At 38.6% G+C, this 23,098-nt stretch overlaps 1 protein-coding gene across 3 annotated transcripts in view; it reads left to right on the top strand.

Moving 5' to 3' along the window:
* NIPBL (NIPBL cohesin loading factor) overlaps positions 1 to 23,098 on the top strand; it is a 123,227-nt gene that overhangs the window by 45,370 nt on the left and 54,759 nt on the right. For all 3 annotated transcript variants that reach the window (XM_079994646.1, XM_079994648.1, XM_079994647.1), the window contains exons 2-8: positions 9,465 to 9,608; positions 10,501 to 10,666; positions 12,108 to 12,238; positions 14,009 to 14,108; positions 15,513 to 15,664; positions 17,353 to 17,504; positions 18,769 to 18,862. In XM_079994646.1, coding sequence (XP_079850772.1) covers positions 9,545 to 9,608; positions 10,501 to 10,666; positions 12,108 to 12,238; positions 14,009 to 14,108; positions 15,513 to 15,664; positions 17,353 to 17,504; positions 18,769 to 18,862 — 859 coding nt within the window. In that variant the 5' untranslated portion in view covers positions 9,465 to 9,544. The remainder of the gene's footprint in view (positions 1 to 9,464; positions 9,609 to 10,500; positions 10,667 to 12,107; positions 12,239 to 14,008; positions 14,109 to 15,512; positions 15,665 to 17,352; positions 17,505 to 18,768; positions 18,863 to 23,098) is intronic.

Here is a 23,098-nt window from a genome sequence, read left to right as displayed (position 1 = left end):
GCCAGTGGGCCTGATGCCTGAAACCTGCTCCCCGTAAAGCACATCCTTTGGGATCCTGCCATCCTTGGGAACTTTGCCATCAGAAAGGCACGTAAATTTATGCAAGATCCAAACCATTGTGTTCTAAATGTACTGAGTGCTGTTCATATTTTTAAAATTGTAAAATTGTTTTATTTTACATCAGGTACATAGCTAGATTATATTACAGTTGGACCAGTTCAATATAACACAATCTTTATCTTGTTTAGAAACTACTACACAGGTGTATTTCAAATGTGCTACCTGGATATACAATATTTTGAATGTATAATCACATGACACTTCTTTTTATTCTAGTAATTTTCCTTATATTATCTGAAACTTAAAATAAGATGGTAGCCTGGGATCTCTCCTTTTAATATGTTGTTGGTATCTGGTAGCTTTTCACTTGAGCTTTTATAAGGTTGTATTTGAAAAATAATTAGGAGTCTCAAAACAAGTAATGCAGAAATGTTCTGAATATTTACCAGGATCTACAAATAAAAGTATTTATTCCTTTTTGTCTTTTAAATTGATCCCTTGACAAAGATTGGAAGAGTAACATCTTTTGATATATGTATAGACTAGATATTGATCCTTGAATGGCCACCAGGGGGCATTGCTGCATTCATTGGAATAGAACTTGCCGTGAAGTTTTCACAATAGTTGTAGCTGCTCTATTTGATGTTTAATATGGTGAAAAGGAAGTTGTTACTGCTTTTGCAGCACTGGCAAATCTGAAAAGTGACCAAAGGTTAGAGTGGCAAAGGAATTAACAGATATGAGTAAAGTATCTTATGCAATTCTATATAAGAATTGTATGGTTTCATCCATAGAGACATGTGGAAGGTGCCTATGAATCTGTGAGCAAAGGTGTGAAATTATTTTGACTCTGATTGCCACTGTATAGATTTGTAGTAAGCCAATTATTGAGATTGTGGTTTGATATGGGATATGATATAGCATCTGTTTACAATTTTTCCATCCTTGTGTGCAGTGCTCTGCAGAGGCCCCCGTTCTACCTTAACTCTCATTAAACAACTCTCCTTTCCCCTGCATACTCCTTTCTACCATATATCAGGTGCTGCGCCTCCCTTTGTTTAATTGTTGTTAGATAGTACTGTTTTATTCTGATGTGATTTTAACCAGTCTAAACTGCATTGAATGATGTATTCACATTTAATGTGAGGCAATTGTTTTTGTTAGTTTGCTTAATACATTTACTTTGAAGACTATTTAAAGATTTAGCAAATCTTTTTGCCTTTATGAAAATAGTATCATTTTCAGTATTGGTGTTTTCATTTGTTTTCAAGTACAGTAAAAAATAAAAAATGACTAAATCTATGTTCTGTTCTCACCCCTCCCCATTATTATGACAGTAGAGTGCCTTAGAGGCTAGCTGTGATTCTGAGAACTTGGAAGGATAACAGCTGTCTGTGGATCTCCCTATCCACTGAACACTGATAGATGGGCTCCAACTGCTTCAGATAATACTTGGGGCTGCTTATATATTCCTAGCAACAAATTACAGAGGCGTAGCTCTGTTAGTCTGTTTTTAACCAGAGCTCACTTTGACAAATACATCTTTGTAAATAAGATGACTCTTCATTGTTCATGGTGGTTGTGTCCTAGCTGAAATAGTGGTTTCTTTCAATGATTTTTGGAGTTGCATCACTGAGTAGCATGCCTAGATAGGAACTCTCCAATTTACACTAGGTGTCGTACTGGCTTAAACAACAACAACCACCACTAATGACATAATTTGTTTAAAAAGTTACATTTTCTGGTACAGGCAAATTTGAAACAGGTAGGGATTTCCTATATTCAATATAAAATTGAATTGTTCTAGAAATTATCATGTAGCTAGCAGTGTGATCAGACTGGAACTGCCTGGTAGAAAATAACAAATAGAGACCTTGTAACAAAGTGTTGCAATGTATCCCTGCAAGGCCTGTGCAGAGCTCTGTCTGAAGCCTGGGGTGGGCTTCTTGGCTGCAAGGGCCTGATCCCTGTTGTGCATAATGCTTGTAGCAAAGGGAACTAGACACCCCTGCCCCCAGCAAAAAGAGAGTTAGCATCAAATATAGTATCCCCTGTTGTTCTTGTGTGAACATTATTTTTTTTAATTTTTGAACGTTTTAAAGTGCAACCCAGCTTATTATACATGTGACTGATTGTTGAATTTGTTTTGAGCAGAAATCTTAGAGGGTTAATTTTAAGAGGATTACATTGGTTGTGACATCTAATGCAGGCTAGATAAGGTTTGCAAACCTCAAAATTATAAGAGAATATGGACTATATACATTAATAATAATAATAATAATTCATTACTGCTAATCAAATAACTAGTTTTCTATGTAAAAGAAAAGCATTGAAAACAATAACTGACTGAGTTTGTTTTATATTTAGTTATTTATTTACCTGCTCATCATTTAAACCAATTCCACAGCAGGATACACCATAAAAATATGTAATATGTAATAAAATACACAATCTGAAAATCAAACCGCTGCAATAATACATCACATTTTCATAGCAGCACTATGGAAACAGTAAAACATCTCCAGTCATTTTAACTAAATGCCTGAATAAATAAATAAATAAATCTTTAAAAGAAAGCTAAACATATCAGGGTTTGCATCAACCTGATTCTTGAGGGGAGGGCATTCCAGTTATGATTAGGGCTTGGTGATGTCTGGTTTTCAATATCACAATATATCACTAGCTAAACACTGCAGTATCTCAATATATCATGATGTCTGAAATAAGGCTGGAACTTTTGGGGAAAAATAAAAATCTAAATTTGATGCATTTAATTAAATGAAAATTTACTCAGTGATAGCATGTTAAACTAAATCATTAAAGACTTCTGGAGAATATATTACTGTTCTGTTAAGGGTCTTATATACCCATAGCAACACCCTGTACTTGGCTCCATAACACATTGGGAACTGTTGTAGATCAGTGTTAGAAAGTCAGGTGGACAATCTAGGTGCCACCTGGCACCTGAAAACCAGGTCACAGGTGGCCAGCCAGCCTCTGCTTCAAAACCTCCGAGGGAGGACAATGTACCACCTACCAAGGGAGTCATTTCCATCTTCGAACAGCTCTTACTGTCAGAAAGTTCTTCCTGTTGATTGGCCAGAATCTCCTTTCTTGTTACTTGAAGCCATTCATTTGGATCCTGCCCCCTCCAGAACAAGAGAAAACATACTGCCCCATCTTCCATGTGACACTCCATCAGATATTTGAAAGTGGCTACCCTGTTTCCTTTCAGTCTCCTCTTTTCCAGGCTAAACATACCCAGCTCCCTTAACCATTCCTTATAAGGCTTGGTTTCCAGACCCTTGATAATCTTGGTTGACCTCCTTTGCAGTTATTCCAGCTTGTTAATATCCTTCTTAAATGGTGGCACCCAGAACACCCAGGACACAGTACTCCAGGCATGGTCTGACCAAGACAGAATAGAGTGGGACTATGACACTATAGAGGGACGCAGGTGGCGCTGTGGGTTAAAGCCTCAGCGCCTAGGACTTGCCGATCGAAAGGTCGGCGGTTCGAATCCCTGCGGCGGGGTGCGCTCCCGCTGCTCGGTCCCAGCGCCTGCCAACCTAGCAGTTCGAAAGCACCTCCGGGTGCAAGTAGATAAATAGGGACTGCTTACCAGCGGGAAGGTAAACGGCGTTTCCGTGTGCGGCTCTGGCTCGCCAGAGCAGCGATGTCACGCTGGCCACGTGACCCGGAAGTGTCTCCGGACAGCGCTGGCCCCTGGCCTCTTAAGTGAGATGGGCGCACAACCCCAGAGTCTGTCAAGACTGGCCCGTACGGGCAGGGGTACCTTTACCTTTTATGACACTATATTTTTGTTGGTGCAGCCTAGAATAGCCTTAGCTTTTTGCTGTTGCATCACACTGTTGACTCATTTTAAGCTTGTGGTCTACTAACACCCGTAGATCCTTTTTGCATGTACTACTGGCAAGCCAGGTGTCCCCCATCTTATATTTGTGCAGTTGGTTCTTCCTAAGTGCAGAACCTTACATTTGTCCCCAATGAAATTCATTCTTGTGTGTATGTAGCTCTGCATGTATGTAGCTCTACTCACTACTATAATATAGTGTATATATATTTATATATTTTGTGCTTTTTTAAAAAATTAAAAATATGTATTCTTTATATTGAGCCACACTAATAAAAAAGATGTCAAATTATGTGTTACTTACTAAGTCTTTATAGTGTTTATCCTCCAAGAAACTCAAAATAATTTCATGGATGCCTCTCATATTATTTTATTTATTATGTACTATATTTATATCCTGCCAAGTTGGAATTCAAGGCGGCTTACAACATTTAAAAACATCAGTTGTAGAATAAATAATAGTAAAAATGATACTTAAAATACACCACAATATATCTAAAACCAGCAATTTGAACTGACAGCAGCCCAGACATCAGCATTGTCTGCACCTTAGTTTCCAAATGCATAAAGCCTTTACTGTAGAAGTAAATTGATGCATCCTTGCCTGAACAGAAGCAGGAGCCAAGCCACATTGATCTTATCCATTGATCTTATCCGAAGAGGAAACTTTGTTTGCTGATCGGAATCTCCATACCACAGGAAGAGTCTAATAAACATGGCTTTAAGGCACACACCTTGCCTCTTGCTAGGCAGAGTAGAGACCCTGATAATCGTTCTTAGCCTGATACCTGTGCTGCATCTCTGTTCTGCCTAGCAAGAGGCATGGGTGTGTGCCTTAAAGCCGCATGGATCTTTTGGGGGGAAAGCAGGGAAGCTGGGTCTCTACTTTGCCTAGCAAGAGAAGGGAAACTTATTATTAATGCTGGGTCTGTCTCTACCAAGAGGCATGGGATTTATTCCTTGCAGACTGTGCAGGCAGAAAGCAGCTTTTACTGCAAAGAGGTGGCAGGGGCTTATGCTGCTTAGAGGTAGCAAGGGCTTATGCCTTGCAGATCTGGCAGGAAAGGGCCATTTACTTTGCAGTAAAGGCTTTACTTTGCTGTAAAGTGCTGCTTCCTGCCTGCTAGGTCTGCAAGGCCAGCTGGGCAGTGCATTCTTGATACAGGGTGAAAAAATATGAAAACTTTATCACAGTCTGGAGTTCATACCTGTAAGGAACAAAGTATGGATATATTGCTCACCTCTAGTTATGATGCCACTGTACATCTTTGTGGCACAATTAAGAGATATCAGATAACGGATTGGTATATAGTGGAAAAGGTGATCTAGCAAATATCCTAGGCCCAGTGTTAGAAAAGAATACAAAGATGAAAAATGGATGAACTGCAGCTAAAATATCATGTTCATTTTTCGCATGGTCTAGTCCTTCCCTTGCCTACCCCCCTAATATTCTTAAGAGGGTCTCTTCTCCAGTCTTCAGAGAGTAACTGGAAGTGAGGAGGCAGAAAAAGCTCCTCCTTTCTTTCCACTTTGCAGTTTTAAATTGAAATCTTAGGTGCAGTGCACCCAGAACTCAGAAACTGCTCGTGCTAATGAAATTCCCTGTTGCAAAATGCACCTAGAACAATGGGAATTTCAAATACTGCCTAGGCCCTAAGTTGCATTGGGCTTTGTAAGTCACCTCAGGCACCTTGAACCTGGATTTGTAGCTAACTGGCAGCCAGTGCAGTTTCTGTAGTACTGGTGTTATGTTTGTGACTAGACACCTGCCTTGCCACAGTGTTCTGCACCAGTTACAACTTTTTGAACCAAATCAAAAGACTCCCCCATATAAAACACCTTGCAATAATCTAGTCATAAAGTAACCAATGGAAGAACCACTGTAGCTATGAAACAGAAACAGTTACAGATGAAGTACTAACCGGAGGTGGTAAAAAGGCACTTCTCACCATGGAAGTAGCTTGTGCCTTCATGGGCGATTCTAGATTTATAGGTGACACAATAGTTGCACATTTATTACTGAGGAAAATTATTTATAAATAGCATAGACATCTTGTTTTACCTGATGGAAAAACACTGTTCTGCTCTGTCGCTGCAGAACTTCTATAAAGTTCTGGGCATTCCGTATCAAAGTAAGGGATTTTGCTTAGCACCCTCATGTGGGTAGAGGGAAAGCAAAAACAAACAATTTATTTTACAATTCTATCCCTGATCTCTCAGAAAATAATATTTGAAATACAAAACAGGGATCTGGATTGCATAATGCCAAAGTTTTGGACAATGCTCTTAACTAGTATAAAAGTTATATTCAGTTGCAAATCAATATGTGTCAACTGTTATAGCAAACAATTGGAATATGTGTTTGTTCAGGAACTTGTATTATATGGTGGCGGGGGGGCAGGGCGGGGGGGGGGAGATACTTGATTTATACCAATTATTATTTGATGTACTTTTCTGATATTCACTGATTTTAAATATATTGATCTATTCACTTTTGAGTTTTTGTACTGACAGCAGTTGCTTATACCTCTTTAAGATGACTGCTAGTGCTGCCTCATGCCATGTTTGCTAACAGTTTTGTCTTATTTCACCTGTTGCATTCAGAATTTCACACAAGTATTACAAGAATTGCTGTACAGTAACTTTGATCTGAGACTATAGTATAGCATGCGCCCTCTTGTGGACAAATCCATATTTATACTTAGACACGTGCATGTGTAAGGATTATACTTTTGAATGATATAATTAAATGGAAGCCCTTTTCCTATAACTTGTTTTATGAAAAGAAGATGACTTAATTTCTGTCTTATATGGATCAAAATGGATCAAAATAACCACAGAGAATCAGCTGTATCAGTAAAACTGCTTACATTCTTACATATTAAAAAAATATTTTCCTCAATCTTCAAATTTATTTCTTCTTCTTAAAAATACACAGTTCTAGCTGCAGAAGGTATACTGTGATAGTGAAGGGCATATGGAAATCTGCTTTAATACTGTCTGCTCTGATGACTGGCCAGGTTCTCCAGCAGAGGTCTTTCCCATTACATTCAATTTAATCATGTAACTGGAGATTGAATTAGGAACCTTCTGCGTGCTAAACCTTTGCTCTGCTACTGAACAACAGCCTTTTTCTTTACCCTCAGATGTCTCTAGCGCAGTTATATTTGTTATATTGTAAATTCAAAGCCTACCAGCAACTGGACAAAAATAAGAGCAAAATAAGCTGTCATTTTTCATCATATAACTGATTCTTATGTATGTTATACTTTTGTTTGGATCTGTAATTGCCTTGTTCATTTTTGGGTAACAGCCTTTAAAGCTGCCAGTTGTAATTAGCATCCTGAATTAGGAATTTACGTAGCAATGAGATGGATATGGTCCATGCCAAGTAAGTCTTGAATAGTAAGGTGAAACCCAGCATTGAGATGGAATATAACAGCATTTTCTCTTAGTACATTTTAATTATTTACAACAAAATACCTTCATGTTGGTTGATTACTGTGTAAAATTACAGTAATGATTGGTCTGGCATCATCATTGGAGACAGCAAACACTGACCTTTGGGGGGCTGGAAGCATTTGAGGAATCTAATGCACCCTACTTTGTCCTATCAAGACTTTGATCTTAAACTGGTGGGCTGGGACCCACTCCTGGGTCATGGCATGATCTAAGGTGGGTCACAAGAGCAGCACTACCACTGTATAAATATATGGGAGGGGATTCTTTAGTGTTTCATTTCTAATGGGTGTTGAAATGTGGTATTCATCTGGTTATCTCCTGCTTGGACTACTGCAATGCGCTCTACGTGGGGCTACCTTTGAAGGTGACCCGGAAACTACAACTAATCCAGAATGCAACAGCCAGACTGGTGACTGGGAGCGGCCGCCGAGACCATATAACACTGGTCTTGAAAAACCTACATTGGCTCCCAGTACGTTTCCGAGCACAATTCAAAGTTTTGGTGCTGACCTTTAAAGCCCTAAACGGTCTCGGTCCAGTATACCTGAAGGAGCGTCTCCACCCCCATCGTTCTACCCGGACACTGAGGTCCAGCACCGAGGGCCTTCTGGCGGTTCCCTCACTGCGAGAAGCCAAGTTACAGGGAACCAGGCAGAGGGCCTTCTCAGTAGTGGCGCCCTCCCTGTGGAACGCCCTCCCACCAGATGTCAAAGAGAACAACAACTACCAGACTTTTAGAAGACATCTGAAGGCAGCCCTGTTTAGGGAAGCTTTTAATGTTTAATGTATCACAGTATTTTAATATTCTTTTGGAAGCCGCCCAGAGTGGCTGGGGAAACCCAGCCAGATGGGCGGCGTATAAATAATAAATAATAATAATAATAATAATAATTATTATTATTATTATTATTATTATTAACTGTATGAAACTGAATGTGACTTGTCTAGATGAACATTCTCTAATTAGCCCCCATCCTGAAATTACACTATATTTGTTCTGTAAGTTGTCTGCAGAAAGGTAATCTAAACAGTTTCTGTTATAACACCATTGTCCTGATCTAGCTACGATCTTCAGCTGTTAAAAAATAGAGATAAATGCGGCATATACAGTTCCCCAATCTGATCTGTCTTCCCTTTGCTAGTCAGTAACTGGCCTGTGTGATGTATGGTGTATGTATTTTTGTGCTTTATGGTTTATTAACTTCTAAATAGCAGTAGATCGCCATCTCCCTGTAAGTTCCACAGTGATTATTGTGCAAAAGTTGCCTTTTGATATTCTAGAAGACATTCTGCAGATGTGTGGAGATTAGTGAAACTAGCTAGGCATTAACTATAGATGTAAAAACAAATGCTCTTATTTCCAGCCTTTCACTTATTTCGATTTGTCATGTGCTCTGTATGGCTAAGAAACTTCATAGTATTGTGTTTTGTTAAATGGTCAGAATGTATAATTAAAACTTACTCGACATTAAAGGCTTTATTTCACACTATGTAGAGATAAACCCAAGTTTGTGACCAAGCGTATGTACATCAGGGCCCAAGTGATTTCCAATACTTTTTTAAGAGTCACATTTACACTTCAGATGTGCAATTAACTTACTTTATCTGCACATTAAAGAAAACAAATGTGTGAAAGGAAACTTTTTTACCTTGCTGATTTATAGTAATGGTTCATCAAGAAGTAACTGCTTTCACATGTTAATTATTTAATCTAGAGGATCACTAGAGGCATGTGATTAGATTTTTCTAATTTCCGAACTGTGCAGGTAAATACACAAAACTGAATAACCTACACAAATTTTAATTGGCCACATGTTGTTGGGTTTTTTTTGGGAGGGGGGGTCGACTGGTGACTTTACAAACCTAGAAGAAGGTGTCATCCATGTAATGTCTATCTACAAAATCATGGCAGTTGTTTTCCTTGTGTTGATGAAATCAATAGATTCTTTACTTCTTTTTTTTACTATAGTTGCTGTAAGAATAATAAAGTTCAGTAAAATTATTTTTTTACATACTTGGGAACTTCTTGGTGGTTCTTTGCAAAATAAGTATTTCTTTCTCATTCCAGTGCTTGGGAGATGGGAAGTAATGATAGCTGGCATCCGAACTAAGATCTGTGTGTAGGCACTACCATCCCAACATTTCAGGATGAATGGGGATATGCCTCATGTTCCCATCACTACTCTTGCAGGGATTGCTAGTCTCACAGACCGTAAGTATCTCTCTTGAGTTTTGTTGCAATTCATTAATTAACCCATTTGGGGAGCAAAATTCTGAATTGCACATTTATTTTTATGGTGGGGTGGGTTTAGTTTCTTTAAACTCTCTCAGCCCTTTGGCATTTTATGGGTTTCTCTTTGTCTGTGAATAAAAGTTGGAGGGGTATTGGGCAGATGACCATATGGCCTTTGTGGAATCTGGTTCCTACTAAAGAATGCTTTATTCATAATTTAATAAAAACTTTGAGATTGAAACCTGCATAGTGAAATTCAGCTGCTACTCTATAATCTCTAAACTGCCTACCTTCTTCTTGGGCAGAAGGATGACATTAAAGGTTCCTTTGTTCTGGTTTGAAATGAAAGCTGCAGCACCTTACTAGGCTCCCTTTGTGGGTGGGTGGTCACCTGCACACTCCTAGGTTCTTCATGTGAGAAGATAGTAGGGATTAGGAAATGCCTTGTTTAGAGCATTGTTGATTTAGCTTTTGTGAAGTGAAATTGACAGGACATATGAAACAAAATATATTCCAGGGATATATTTACTGAAGTAAGGAGAGTGCCTAAACACCCCCCAAATTCATTTTTGAAGGTCTATGCAACAGGGCACTGGTGCAGGTGGAACTGATAGTTTGACTGGTATGCATTTTTCTTAATAGTGAAACTAGTTTTGAAATTAATGCATCTAGTTCAGTTATGGCATAGGTTTTGGCACTGGCAAAATACTGATTGTCATTAATGATGTACTAGGCACTGTAACTGAGCACATTGCCAATCACAATCTGCACAATGCTCAAATTAGCAATGGGAAGTGGGGAGAAATGCTTTCTAAAACATTTATGTATTGGTGGAATCATGCAATTTTTTTTTTTACTCTTTTCAAAATAGTTTTGAACCAGCTTCCTCTTCCATCACCTTTACCTGCTACAACTACAAAAAGCTTGCTCTTTAATGGACGAATTGCAGAAGAGGTGAACTGCCTTTTGGCCTGTAGAGATGAAAATCTGGTTTCACAGCTTGTGCACAGCCTCAACCAGGTTTCAACAGATCATATGTACGTATTAAAAGTCACTTCACAAATTAATGTCAAAAAGTTTCAGTATAAACTATAGTAGAGGCAGGTTATAGATATTACTGTGTTGTTCTGTCCTAATAGAATGCAAGATTCTGTAATTATTGAACATGGCTGTATATTTTTCAGCAACAGATGGCCACTTATCTATTATTGTGCTGGATTGGATGCCAGCAATAAACTTCAGATTTGGTGCTGTAGAAACTAATTTCAAAGAAGGTGGTTCGAATGGATTTTAAACGTAAGAATTATTTTAGAGAACAGGGCACTTAATCAGTGGCCTTGTACTGACAAGATTAAACATCTCACCAGGGTCTTCACCCAATTATAATTTATTTGGGGAGATGCAGAAGAGGTCTGGATAAAAATGTACGTATTAGTTCTGAACAATTTTTAAGGTTTCATAGAGAAAAAATTCTACTTAGGAAAGAGTTCTGGTCTGGGGAAAAGTGGCCCTAACATGAACTCCTAATGAATGTGTGGCTTATTGACCTGATGAAAATAGAGTGAAGACAATATATTAAGTGTTTAAGCAAAGTAATCTTATGGGCAGGAGATAGAACAGTAGTGTAGGTGAGCTTAAGTATCCTGTCCGTTGACCTGCTTTTGGCATGTGAAAGCTGTATTTAATTTAGAGATGTATAATCCATATTTTTTTAAAGCTTGCTTTGAAGAGGAGGTCATAACCAGCTGGCACAGTGTGTTCCCATGACCCTGAGCTGGGCCTAATCATAACAACTTGATCAAAAGTCCTGTAGGCATTTTTCATAGCTTCTCAAATAAAATAGATCAGATCTGGTGCTCAGTTCTAAAGACAGCCAAGATGGTTGCTCTGATGCCAATTATTGACAGGCAAAATTGAGACAGGCGAAGTGTCTTTCTAATCAGAAACACAGTTGCCAGTATCGAGCCCAAAAGAACAATATAAAGTTGAAAATTTAGCTTCAGAATAAATTGGACAGAGGAATTGGTCAGACAAAACAAGATAACAGGTAGCAACACAAAACTGGTTGTGTAGAGAAAATTGAGTAGATTCCATCCATAATTTACAGGATAGCTTACACAAAGATTTAGAGTGACTCTTCATCTTGTAGGATTGCTGTATTATTCATTGATACATCACATTAACCACGATGAGCAAAGGATTATTTATTTTTGACAATTTACATACTGCTTAATTACAATTGTCTCTCAGTGATGTACAAGTAACAATACAATGATTTCCAGAACTCACTGATTCTGGTTGTAACTGTCCAGAGTGCTGCCCGTGTACTCTGCCATAGAAACATGAGTTGCAACAGTTCCCATTGGAAAGAAAATAGGATATGTGTTAATAATCTTGTACAAATTGCCAGTTTAGTAACTTCCTGTATTTTTGAAAAAAAAATCTCATCAGTCCCTGTTTGTTTATCTCCAATGCCAGAGAACTGAAAGATAACCTTGGCAGTGATGATCCAGAAGGAGATATACCAGTCTTGCTGCAGGCTGTCCTGGCAAGGAATCCTAATGTTTTCAGGGAGAAAAGCATGCAAAACAGATACGGGGTACAAAGTGGTGAGAGTTTTTATTCATTTTATTATTTCTAAGCAAGATATTATGCAGCTGTGTTACTTTTCATTGTGATACTCTAAACTGATTGTGGATACAATTCAGATTCTTATAGTTGGTTTTCTGTTATTATATGAAAATGTGCTGTGATTCAGATGAATCATAGAATCATAGAGTTGGAAGAGACCACAAGGGCCATCGAGTCCAACCCCCTGCCAAGCAGGAAACACCATCAGAGCACTCCTGACATATGGTTGTCAAGCCTCTGCTTAAAGACCTCCAAAGAAGGAGACTCCACCACACTCCTTGGCAGCAAATTCCACTGTCGAACAGCTCTTACTGTCAGGAAGTTCTTCCTAATGTTTAGGTGGAATCTTTTTTCTTGTAGCTTGGAACCATTGCTCCGTGTCCGCTTCTCTGGAGCAGCAGAAAACAACCTTTCTCCCTCCTCTATGTGACATCCTTTTATATATTTGAACATGGTATCATATCACCCCTTAACCTCCTCTTCTCCAGGCTAAACATGCCCAGCTCCCTTAGCCATTCCTCATAAGGCATCGTTTCCAGGCCTTTGACCATTTTGGTTGCCCTCCTCTGGACACGTTCCAGTTTGTCAGTGTCCTTCTTGAACTGTGGTGCCCAGAACTGGACACAGTACTCCAGGTGAGGTCTGACCAGAGCAGAATACAGTGGCACTATTACTTCCCTTGATCTAGATGCTATACTCCTATTGATGCAGCCCAGAATTGCATTGGCTTTTTTAGCTGCCGCGTCACACTGTGGGCTCATGTCAAGTTTGTGGTCAACCAAGACTCCTAGATCCTTTTCACATGTACTGCTCTCAAGCCAGGTGTCACCCATCTTGTATTTGTGCCTCTCATTTTTTTTGCCCAAGTGCAATACTTTACATTTCTCCCTGTTAAAATTCATCTTGTTTGTTTTGGTCCAGTTCTCTAATCTGTCAGATGAATTAGACACAAGAGCATTCAGTTTCAAACAAGTGCATCTGTTCCTAGGGGAGTTACTTTTTTATGTTCTTCTGCAGTGCCTAGTATACCACTGGATCTAAGTAAATGTTAAGTAGTACAGCCACTTGAGGTTTATCCCGAGCCAAGTGTTTCAAGGTAGCAACCCAGTCAGATGGTCAGGGTGCTAATAATAATAATAATAACAATAATAATAATAGTAATAATAATAATAATAATAATAATAATGTGATTATTATTAGCATAATATCTGACAAACTTTTGCTTTGGCCATTGCTCCATTTCCTCTGGAAGTACTGAGGAGATGAAAAGATGTAGCAAAGTGGTAGCTCTAAACTTGCCCATACATTAGTAAGTTTAAATTATGGTGTGGATTCGAAACTATGCACATTATGATTTTGTGTGTATTGTCTGAATGGAACTATTGCTTTCTGACCTGTAAAATAAAGGGGAGGTATAGTATATTACTTTTTCTTTCAGCAGTAATCCAGTATTTCATGTGTGCTACATTAAGATAAGCACCTGTAACTGCTCTGAAAAATTGCAGAAAGCTGTAGGGCTATGTATGCTGCTGAGAATGGATTTTGAGATGCTGGCCAATTGTGTGTGTGTGTGTGTGTGAGAGAGAGAGAGAGAGAGAGAGATGTTGCTCAGATACCATTGTCATATGCACAAATGTGCATAGATATTTTGTAGTAGTTATGACAACTGGAAAACAAAGCATTGGATTAAATATACAAGTAAGTAGATACTTTGATGTGACTTCTAAAACCTTTTGTTTTGTTTTAAGGAATGATGATGCCGCAGTACAAACTGTCTCAGAATTCCATGCATGGTAGTCCTGCATCTTCCAATTATCAGCAAACCACTATCTCTCATAGCCCTTCCAGGTAAATGAAGTTTGTAACATAGGATTATAATTTTTTAAGCCTGTATATAAAACCTATTTAATATTTTGAGTAAGGACTACTGTTTTTCTAAATATTGAAGTGAGGCACTTTGAACCCCAGACAAAACGCATAACTAGATGAACCATAAAAATGGCATACAGTATGATGCCAGGCTGTAGGGGTAGGATTCAGTAGAGTGTGCATCCAGAATTCAGATACTCAACACTGAGTCCCCAAACTCTCAGAACTGTCTCAGTTACACCTGAAGTAATCCCCGCCCCCCCAGCAAACGTCCTTATTGGCAGTTCTCATTTCAACCTTTCCCTTAACAATTGATGCAATATGGGGGTTTAAGCAGCAGTTCACAAGATTATTGCAGGGATGTACATAAACAGAAATTCTGATAGATTTTACGAAATTGCAATTGATTCTCTGTTAAGAAATGTCAGTGAAATAGTAATTTGGACTGCAAAAATTAAAATGAACTTATGAAACGCACAAGGACTGTTCTCCAAATATTTGGCAATAAAAGGAATTATTTGATATTTAATGCAAGGTGTGTTGACTTACTAAGGTCTTGGTATTATGCATACAATGCACTTAAAATGCCAGGAAAACTTTTTAGTGCCTTCAATTATAATTTGAGGAGTTATTAGGAAATGCATAGTGTAATCAGTTAGAAAAGGTTGCTAGTATATACATGGACAAGGAAAGTAGTTAAGCACAGTTTATGACATTGGTTTTGAGATTTTCTGTAAGCAGCTTTTACTCAACAGCAGTGCTCACAATTTTATAGTGCTTGCACTTCTTTTTCCAATTTTCATTTACTTGTGTAAAGAAAAGGAGGAAGTTTCTTAATCTTTATAAATTCATTAGTCAGACTTGGTTTTTCTAAAATTTTATACAGGGTTCATTACAGATATTAATGAATAATATATGGTGATATTTAAACAAATCTATTTTAGATTCTCACAGTCTGATCCCCTTGCTCTATCTAAATTATTCGAGGCATATTTGAAAAACCAGTCTGCCAGTAGACGCTCCACAAGGACTTTCACTAGTGCAACCGGACCCCTCCCCCCATTGACTCTTGGGGTGTGGGATGGAAGAGCTCTCCAGACTGTGTCAGGGGAGGAGACTGTGAACCATTCCTCCCTGGGATAATACTGGTCTTTCCAACAGTACAGGACTATTTTAAGAATTTCCTCCTCTGGGAGATCTATATGGCCCTACCATGAGTTGAAGAAGCTTTCTCCTCATGGAAGAGCACCTGTGAATCCAATCCATTAATTACTAGGAATTGTATTATCTGTTTATTGCATTGCATAACATCTGTGAAACTATTTGAGGAAAATCATGTTTAGATTGATGTTCATATATGCTTTGTTTGGATTTTATTTACAGTCGATTTGTGCCACCACAAACAAGCTCTGGTAATAGATTTATGGCACCACAAAACAGCCCTGTGCCTAGTCCATATGCTCCTCAAAGCCCTGCAGGATATTTGCCATATTCACACCCTCCAAGTTACACGCCTCACCCGCAGATACAGCAAGGTATTTATTTTCTCTGTGTCTTTGGAATATATATATGTACAGAGTTGGTTTTTGTCACTGTATCACATTCTGATATACTATTCAATCTAAGTACTTCTTCTTACATCAGAAATTCATACCTTACAACTGGTGAGCATATGGATAATGAAGAAAATATTCAAATGTGCTGCTGGTGACTGATTGTACTTCTAAGAATTAATCTTGAGCATTAAAACTCTTTCAGTTGCACTCTAAAACAAAATACCAATACCAAAATACCAAAATACCAAAATACAGACAATAAGATGGAATAATTGCTCCCATTTTTATTTCATAGAATGTATTATGTGTACACAAATTATTCTCTTTAAAATAGAGAGTTATAGTTAGCTAATTTTTCTCTAAACCTTTATTTCCACCTATTTGATAACACAACTTGCAGTTTATAAACTACAGTAAGTGTAAAACTTTAATCTTCAGAATAATTAATTTTATAACTATGAGTTAAAGCTTGAAGACACGAATTAGTTATGTCAGACCTTTATTTTAACAGTGTTACTATTAACAGAATTGTAAGTAAAACAACAACAATTTTAATTACAATTCTGTAAGTTTATATTATATTATATTAATTATATTATATTATGTTATTATTATTATTATACCCTGTGTTTCTGGGGGGCTTCCGACACATATAAAAACATAGTAAAACAAAAGCTGGTGCAACGAAAGTATAGGCTGCAAACAGGTGATTTTTTAATAAATATTCAAAACAATTCCAATGGAAATTCGTACTTTATATGCTGTTCCTGATCATATGTTTCACACAAACATTAAAGTGTACATGTCAGCAATGGATGCAAAATTTTAAATGTTCATGGGCTGTTGTCATGCACTTCAGTTATATGGTGAAATAGCAAAGAACAGAGTTCCAGTTTGGGTGAAGATAGAAAATGTGTTGCTACAAAAATAGGAAAGTGGCTTAAACAGTTATATGTGTATGAGAGGGTAGGGGATGGAAGTGGGGAAAAGCTCACATTTTCCATTTAATGAATGGGGAGCAGTGCTTGTGATCCAGAAAGCTACAGTGGAGGCCTAAGTGCAGTGGAGAAACTCAAAATACAGTTGTTTTGGGTCAAAGAAGGGTAGAATGAATGGCAAGGTCAGGGAAACAGAGAAGACAGCAAAAGGGGAAAGTAGAAATGTTAATAATTATCTCTCCAAAGCAGGGAGATGGCATAGGAATGGACTTCCTGGGATTCACAGTGACTCAAAAGTTAAGGTTTGGGGTTCTTTTTTAAAGTTTTTGAAGCAGTGAAATACAATATATGGTATTGCCATACACTCTTGAGTTTCTTAACATCAAGAGGATGCCGAGGATGACTTCAAGGCAGAACACCTTAGTAACCATTAAGCAGACGGAATTGACATACAGAAAAAAACCCACAACTCTCCCATGCCTCACAGGTGTATTGGGGTCAAAGTCTGTGTGGAGCTTAGGGAAAATTTAGTTTAGGAACCATATTCATCTAGTCAGTCTTACAATTTGTGGAATACTAGTTCTCAAAATCTGATCTCTGAAATATGTTTTTAGTTAAAGAAAACATAGAAACCACACTGATTAAATATAAATATGAAATCTGTGCTTGAAAATTTATGCTAGAAAATATTTAAACGTATGCATTCACTCTTCTCTTCTCTTATTTCAGCTTCAGTATCCAGTCCCATTGGGATGAGGAATATACATGAAAATAAAGTTACAAGTCAGTTGTCAGGCAATTCAGCTAATCACCATGCTGATAATTCTAGACATGGCTCAAGTGAAGACTACCTGCAAATGGTGCACAGAATAAGCAGTGAAGTATGTAACAGAACATTTTAATGTTTTATAAACATTAAGGCACTGTTCCCTGAAAATAAATAAGTGTGTGTGTGTGTCTATGTGTCTATCATGTATTGTGAGTGTGTCTGTGTGCGTGTGTGTTAGGTACCTATGCTGTACATTAATTTTTGAAAGATGGAAAATTTTGTGCATACAGTTAAAACTTTAGCCCAACTTCAGACTTTGTCTCCAGTCTGATTTTATAAATTAGTTTACTGAAAATGATACAGAGCAGTAGAAACATTGCCTTTGGGTGCTTCTGTTTAATACTGTGCTTGAATGACATATATTTTATGGTAAAGCATTCCTGTAATACTTTTGGTCAAGTAACCTACAAAATGAGATTAGTATTGCTGATCCATAGTATGATGGTTTTTAAAGGAATACTTAAGCTTGTGTGATAACTTGTTGAATTCTTAGTTCCTCTCACTTTCTGGTATGTTTCACATATTTTGAAAGCTTTTTTGGGTGCAGGGAGGGCATGATGCAATGTGAAACTGTTTTCAGATTCTCAGGGAAATAGCTCCACATTGCATTTACTTTGAAAATGCATCACTGTAGCCTTAAACTGTTGATGGTGAGCCAGAGCCTTTTCATTCCCCTGGATGTGAGAAAAATGGAGTATCCCTCCTCGTCCTCTTGTAGTACTGGTTTTCCTCCCCAGCTTCCTCCAAGCTCTTAAAAAAAAGCGGGAGAAAGAGATGGAGGAGTCTTTTCTTCTCAATTGAGACTAAGAAATGTTTTTCTCTTTAGCCTATGATTTGAACCACAAAATTTAGTAATGCTTTGTTCATAATTCTTAACTTTCATAGCTTGATTGTACTACTGTCTGATGAATGCTTTTATTTTCATATACAGTGGTACCTTGGGTTACAAACACCTTTGGTTACAAACACTTCAGTTACAGATTCCTCTAACCCGGAAGTAATACCTCGGGTTAAGAACTTTACCTCAGGATGAGAACAGAAATCGCGCACCAGTGGCGTGATGGCAGTGGGAGGCCCCATTAGCTAAAGTGGTACCTCAGGTTAAGAACGGTTTCAGGTTAAGAACAGACCTCCAGAACGAATTAAGTTCATAACCAGAGGTACCACTGTAAAATGAAGTCCTTGTTGTTGCTAATATGTGGCATGACAGAGAAATTGCACTGGTAATTATCCTTGTGGCAACTTCATAAAAAACAAAAACTGGAAGTCATTGAAAAAATTGCTCCTTTCTAATAATCCACTAATATGATCCCTAGGAGGGTGATTCTTCAGTAAGGAACACTGCATCATTTTCCTTGAGATCACCACAGTCCGTATGTTCTCCTGCTGGAAGTGATGGAACCCCTAAAGGTAACTGTATGACTCTTTGATACTGTTGTAGATAAGAAACCTAGATCTGTGCCAAAAGTTCAGGACAAAGAAAGTTCAGGACAGAAAACTTTTGGATTTCTAACAAGAACAGGACTATGTTAGATGAAAGACTAACTCAATAATAACTTTTGATACACCTTGAAAATTGACAGTCTTTCAGCACATTGCCCATGTGGAGGGCTAAAGTGTATTTCAAGAGAGAGGCTGTTTCACTGTATCATAGTTTATAGTTTATTTTTAAGAAAATATAAATAATATGGCGCATTTATTCTGGATATTCCTGGTTACCTTCTACATAAAAAAAACCTCCAGGTTTCAGATTCATAACTGTTTATACCTTTCATAACCCTCATACTGCTTAGAGTTTTGGCCTATCAAGCAGAATGCAGCTTGCAAAGCCATCTGTTTTTCCTCCCTCCCTCTTTTCTTTTTATTTTACAGTGATGGGAAGGGCTTGGAGGGCCACCTGGTCTGATGCCTATAACTTAAATGAAGCCTTTTCCAATATGCCTTTTACTACAGCTCCCATCAGCTCTAATCATCATGGTCGGAGTTGGAGTTGATGGGAGTTTTAGAGGTTGGGCACGTCTGGCTTTAGTGGGTCACAGGTTTTGCAGGCCTGCCTCACAGAGTTGGAAAAAATAAATATCAGGATTCTTTACCCTACTTCCTGCCCTCAAAAATTGTTATTCACGCTTGGTCAACACTAATTCCTGATGAAACTGAAAATCCAAAAAGTTGAAAAAATAATTCCAATTAGAAGTTTCAAAAAACTAAGAACATGTACTTTTTGTCAGTTCATGTTCACTATGTACTTTCTTCTTCATGATACCATTAATTTTTTAGTCACATTGTTGGGAAAGAAACATGTTTAGACCACTTGTTGGCTTAATAGTTTAGCTGAGCTCATATATAGTTAGTTGCTGTACAACCTGAAGAATTTATAATATTCGGTTACATCTTTTGTTGAATGCAACTCCTCTTTCTTTCCTTTACATCATAAAGATATTGTATGTGGGAAATGTCTTCTATGTACATTAATGTGTTTGAATGTGTGGCAGACTGCTTTCTAATATTTTCTGAAGTTACAGAACTCCAGCACTGCCTGTCTTAAATAAAACCTTTATCTCTATTGTTGATGTATAGTGCTATAATCCCCCCCCCCATAGTATTGCTGCCCTTCTACCAGTGTTAATTAATTTTTGCGATGATAGATAAAGCTCCCTTTATCCCTGGCAGTTAAATGCATCACTAAATAAGAAGGTCACCCGTGCAATCTAGGCAAGGAGAAGGGTGTTCCATAACATGAGAATCCCAACACCAAGAGCACGTTTTGTTCTTCATCCTATTTATTTTCAACCTGTTTAGTGACAAGATGTACATTAAGAGTGCTAGTAAGGGGCAGATTGAGTTGACCGTAGAGATTATTACTGGACAAAGAAGGCAGCCCCTTAGGTAATACCAGTCAGATATAGATAGTATCTAAAAAAGAAATTATTCTATGTTTATAATGTTTATGTTTTTGTTTATAATCTGCACTTTCATAAAATATAGCTGTGTAGATTACAACACATAAAATATGATGAAATCAATCTTAAAAACAGACATAATGCATAATTAAAAATATCGACAGATACTGGTTGATTAAAAAGAAAAAATCAGCCTGCCTAAACAGTACTGTTTTCAGAATACTTCTGAAGGCAAGCGGGAATGGTTCTCCTTGAACTGCTACAGGTGTGCAGTTTAAAGGACAGGGCCTCCCACACTAAAGGCTTTGACTTTGAGGCCCTCCTGTTGAGGCCCTCCATCTCACTGTGGAATGATTGCAAAGGGCCGTTGACACAATTTTTACCAAGTTAACTCAAAGCGACTTACAATATATAAACAAATGCATACATTAAAACTGGAATAAAAAAAACTCCAAAAATATGAAAGTCAGTTTTTCAAAAGCTGGAAAAAAACATCCCACCCATTCAAGGAAGCCATAGATAATTAAAACCCAAATGCCTTTTTTTTTTTTTTGGCTGGAGCCTAAAGATATGTGATGGTAGCACCAGCTGAGTTTCTCTGGGGAGAGCATTCCACAAGTGAGGAACTACTACTGAGAAGGCCCATTCTCATGATTCCACTCTCTGGACCTCCCATGGAGCAGGGTGGATGGGTGGGTACCTGAAGAAGGGCCTCAGATTATGATTACATGTTCCAGGTCAGTACATATGGGGAAAGGTGGTCCTTAGTCACATAAAGCTTTATAGGTCAAAACCAGCACTTCGAATTGGGCCTGGAAACTAATTGGGAGCCAGTAAAGTTGGGTCAGGATTGGTTTTATGGGCTCAGATTGTCGTGTACTTGTGAGCAAATTGGTTGCTAAATTGTGCACCAGCTGCAGTTTCCAAACTGCATTCAAAGGCAGCCCCACATATAATGCATGGTAGTAATCTAATGTATAGATCAACAGAGCATAGACAACAGAAGTTGGACTAAAGGTAAAAGGTAAAGGACCCCTGGACGGTTAAGTCCAGTCAAAGGTGTCTATGTGGTGCAGCGCTCATTTCGTTCCAGCCAAGGTAGCCGGCATTTGTCTACTAGCACTGGTGTGCTTTCGAACTGCTATGTTGGCAGAAGCAGGGACAGAACAATTGGATCTCACCCCATTGCACGGATTCGAACCACCGACCAACTGATCGGCAAGCCCAAGAAGCTCAGTGATTCAGACCACAGTGCTACCCGCTGTTGGACTATCCATGTCCAGATAGGGGAGTAACTGGACCTCCTGTTGAAACTGATGGAAGCAGCATGACCAAGACCACTTGAGCTTCAAGTGAAAGTAATGGATCCAGAAGTACCACCAAGCTATGAACCTGCTCCTTCAGAGGGAATGTAACCCTATCCAGAGCAGGCTACCTTCCATTCACCAGTCTAGGTAACCACCCACTAATGGTGCTTCAGTCTTCTCTGGTTTGAGCTTCAGTTTATTGGCTCTCATCCAGTCTATTAATGAGGCAAGACATTGGTCCAGCATATCCACTGCTGCAGCTGAAGATATAAAGATGAGCTGTGCGTCAATAGCATATTGCTGATAATGCACTCAAGACTTGAGATGACCCCACTCAGTGATTTCCTGCAGATGTCGAACAACATGGGGGATTAATCTGAACTCTGTGGAACCCCACATTGAAGACTCCATGGGACCGGATGACACTCTCCAAGCACCACCTTCTGGAAACAATCATCCAAGTAGTATTGGAACTACTACACAGTGATGCCACCTACCCCCAACTCATACAGCCATTCCAGAAAGATAACGTGGTCAGTGGTATTGAAAGCTGAGATTAAAGACAAATAATGGGCACACACACTCCATTCTCCCAACAGAAGTCAAAATACAGGATGACCAAAGCAGTTTCCATCAGGATCCCTAAGTCTCAAAAGGCAGACTATCTTAATCGCTCCCTCACCCTTGCAGTGGGGATACTGCTAGCTTCACTAGGAAGTCCAATCTTCACAAGGAAGTGGTCTGACCATGACAACAGAGTCACAGAGACACCTACTCGCTGCTATTTGTAGACCACCCCTTTCCCCACTTGGAGCAAAGACAAAGTAAAGGGTATCTGAGACAGCTGCCTTGGAGGCCATGAAATTGTGAGCTGCTCCAACTGCAGGCTTGGCATGGTTGTTGAAATCATCCAGAATTATTGTCTGAGATTCCTACAACACCAAGTCCAAGACTTGCTCAGTCAGGGCAGCTTGGTGGGTGGTACAACAACAGCATGCCTAATGTGTCCCTAAGACCCAGAGTCAGATGCAGACCCTCTGGTCCAGCCCTGGGGCATAGAGATTTCCCGAAGAGGGAGAATGAACTTTGATGAACCACAGTAATCCCATCTCTCTAGCCTGGGTTGGTGCTGCACTGAGTACACAGTGGGACAGAACTGGGAAAGATATGGCTCACCCTTCTCTCCTGCTCACACCTTATTGTGAAAAGGATTTTGTGGAGTTGGAAAACATTCAGAAAAGGGCAACCAAAATGATCAAGGGGATAGAGCGAATCCTCTATGAGGAAAGGTTCAAGATTTGGGACTTCATAGTTTACAAAAAATGTGACTAAGAGGTTCCATGATAGAAGTTTATAAAATTATGCATGGCATGGAGAAAGTGGATATAGGAAAGTTTTTCTCCCTCTCTCATAACATTAGAACTTGTAGACATACAAAG

The sequence above is a fragment of the Podarcis cretensis genome, assembly GCF_951804945.1.
Source record: "Podarcis cretensis genome assembly, chromosome: 11".
In the NCBI taxonomy this organism is placed as follows: domain Eukaryota; kingdom Metazoa; phylum Chordata; class Lepidosauria; order Squamata; family Lacertidae; genus Podarcis; species Podarcis cretensis.
This window is presented reverse-complemented; position numbering and strand designations above follow the sequence as displayed.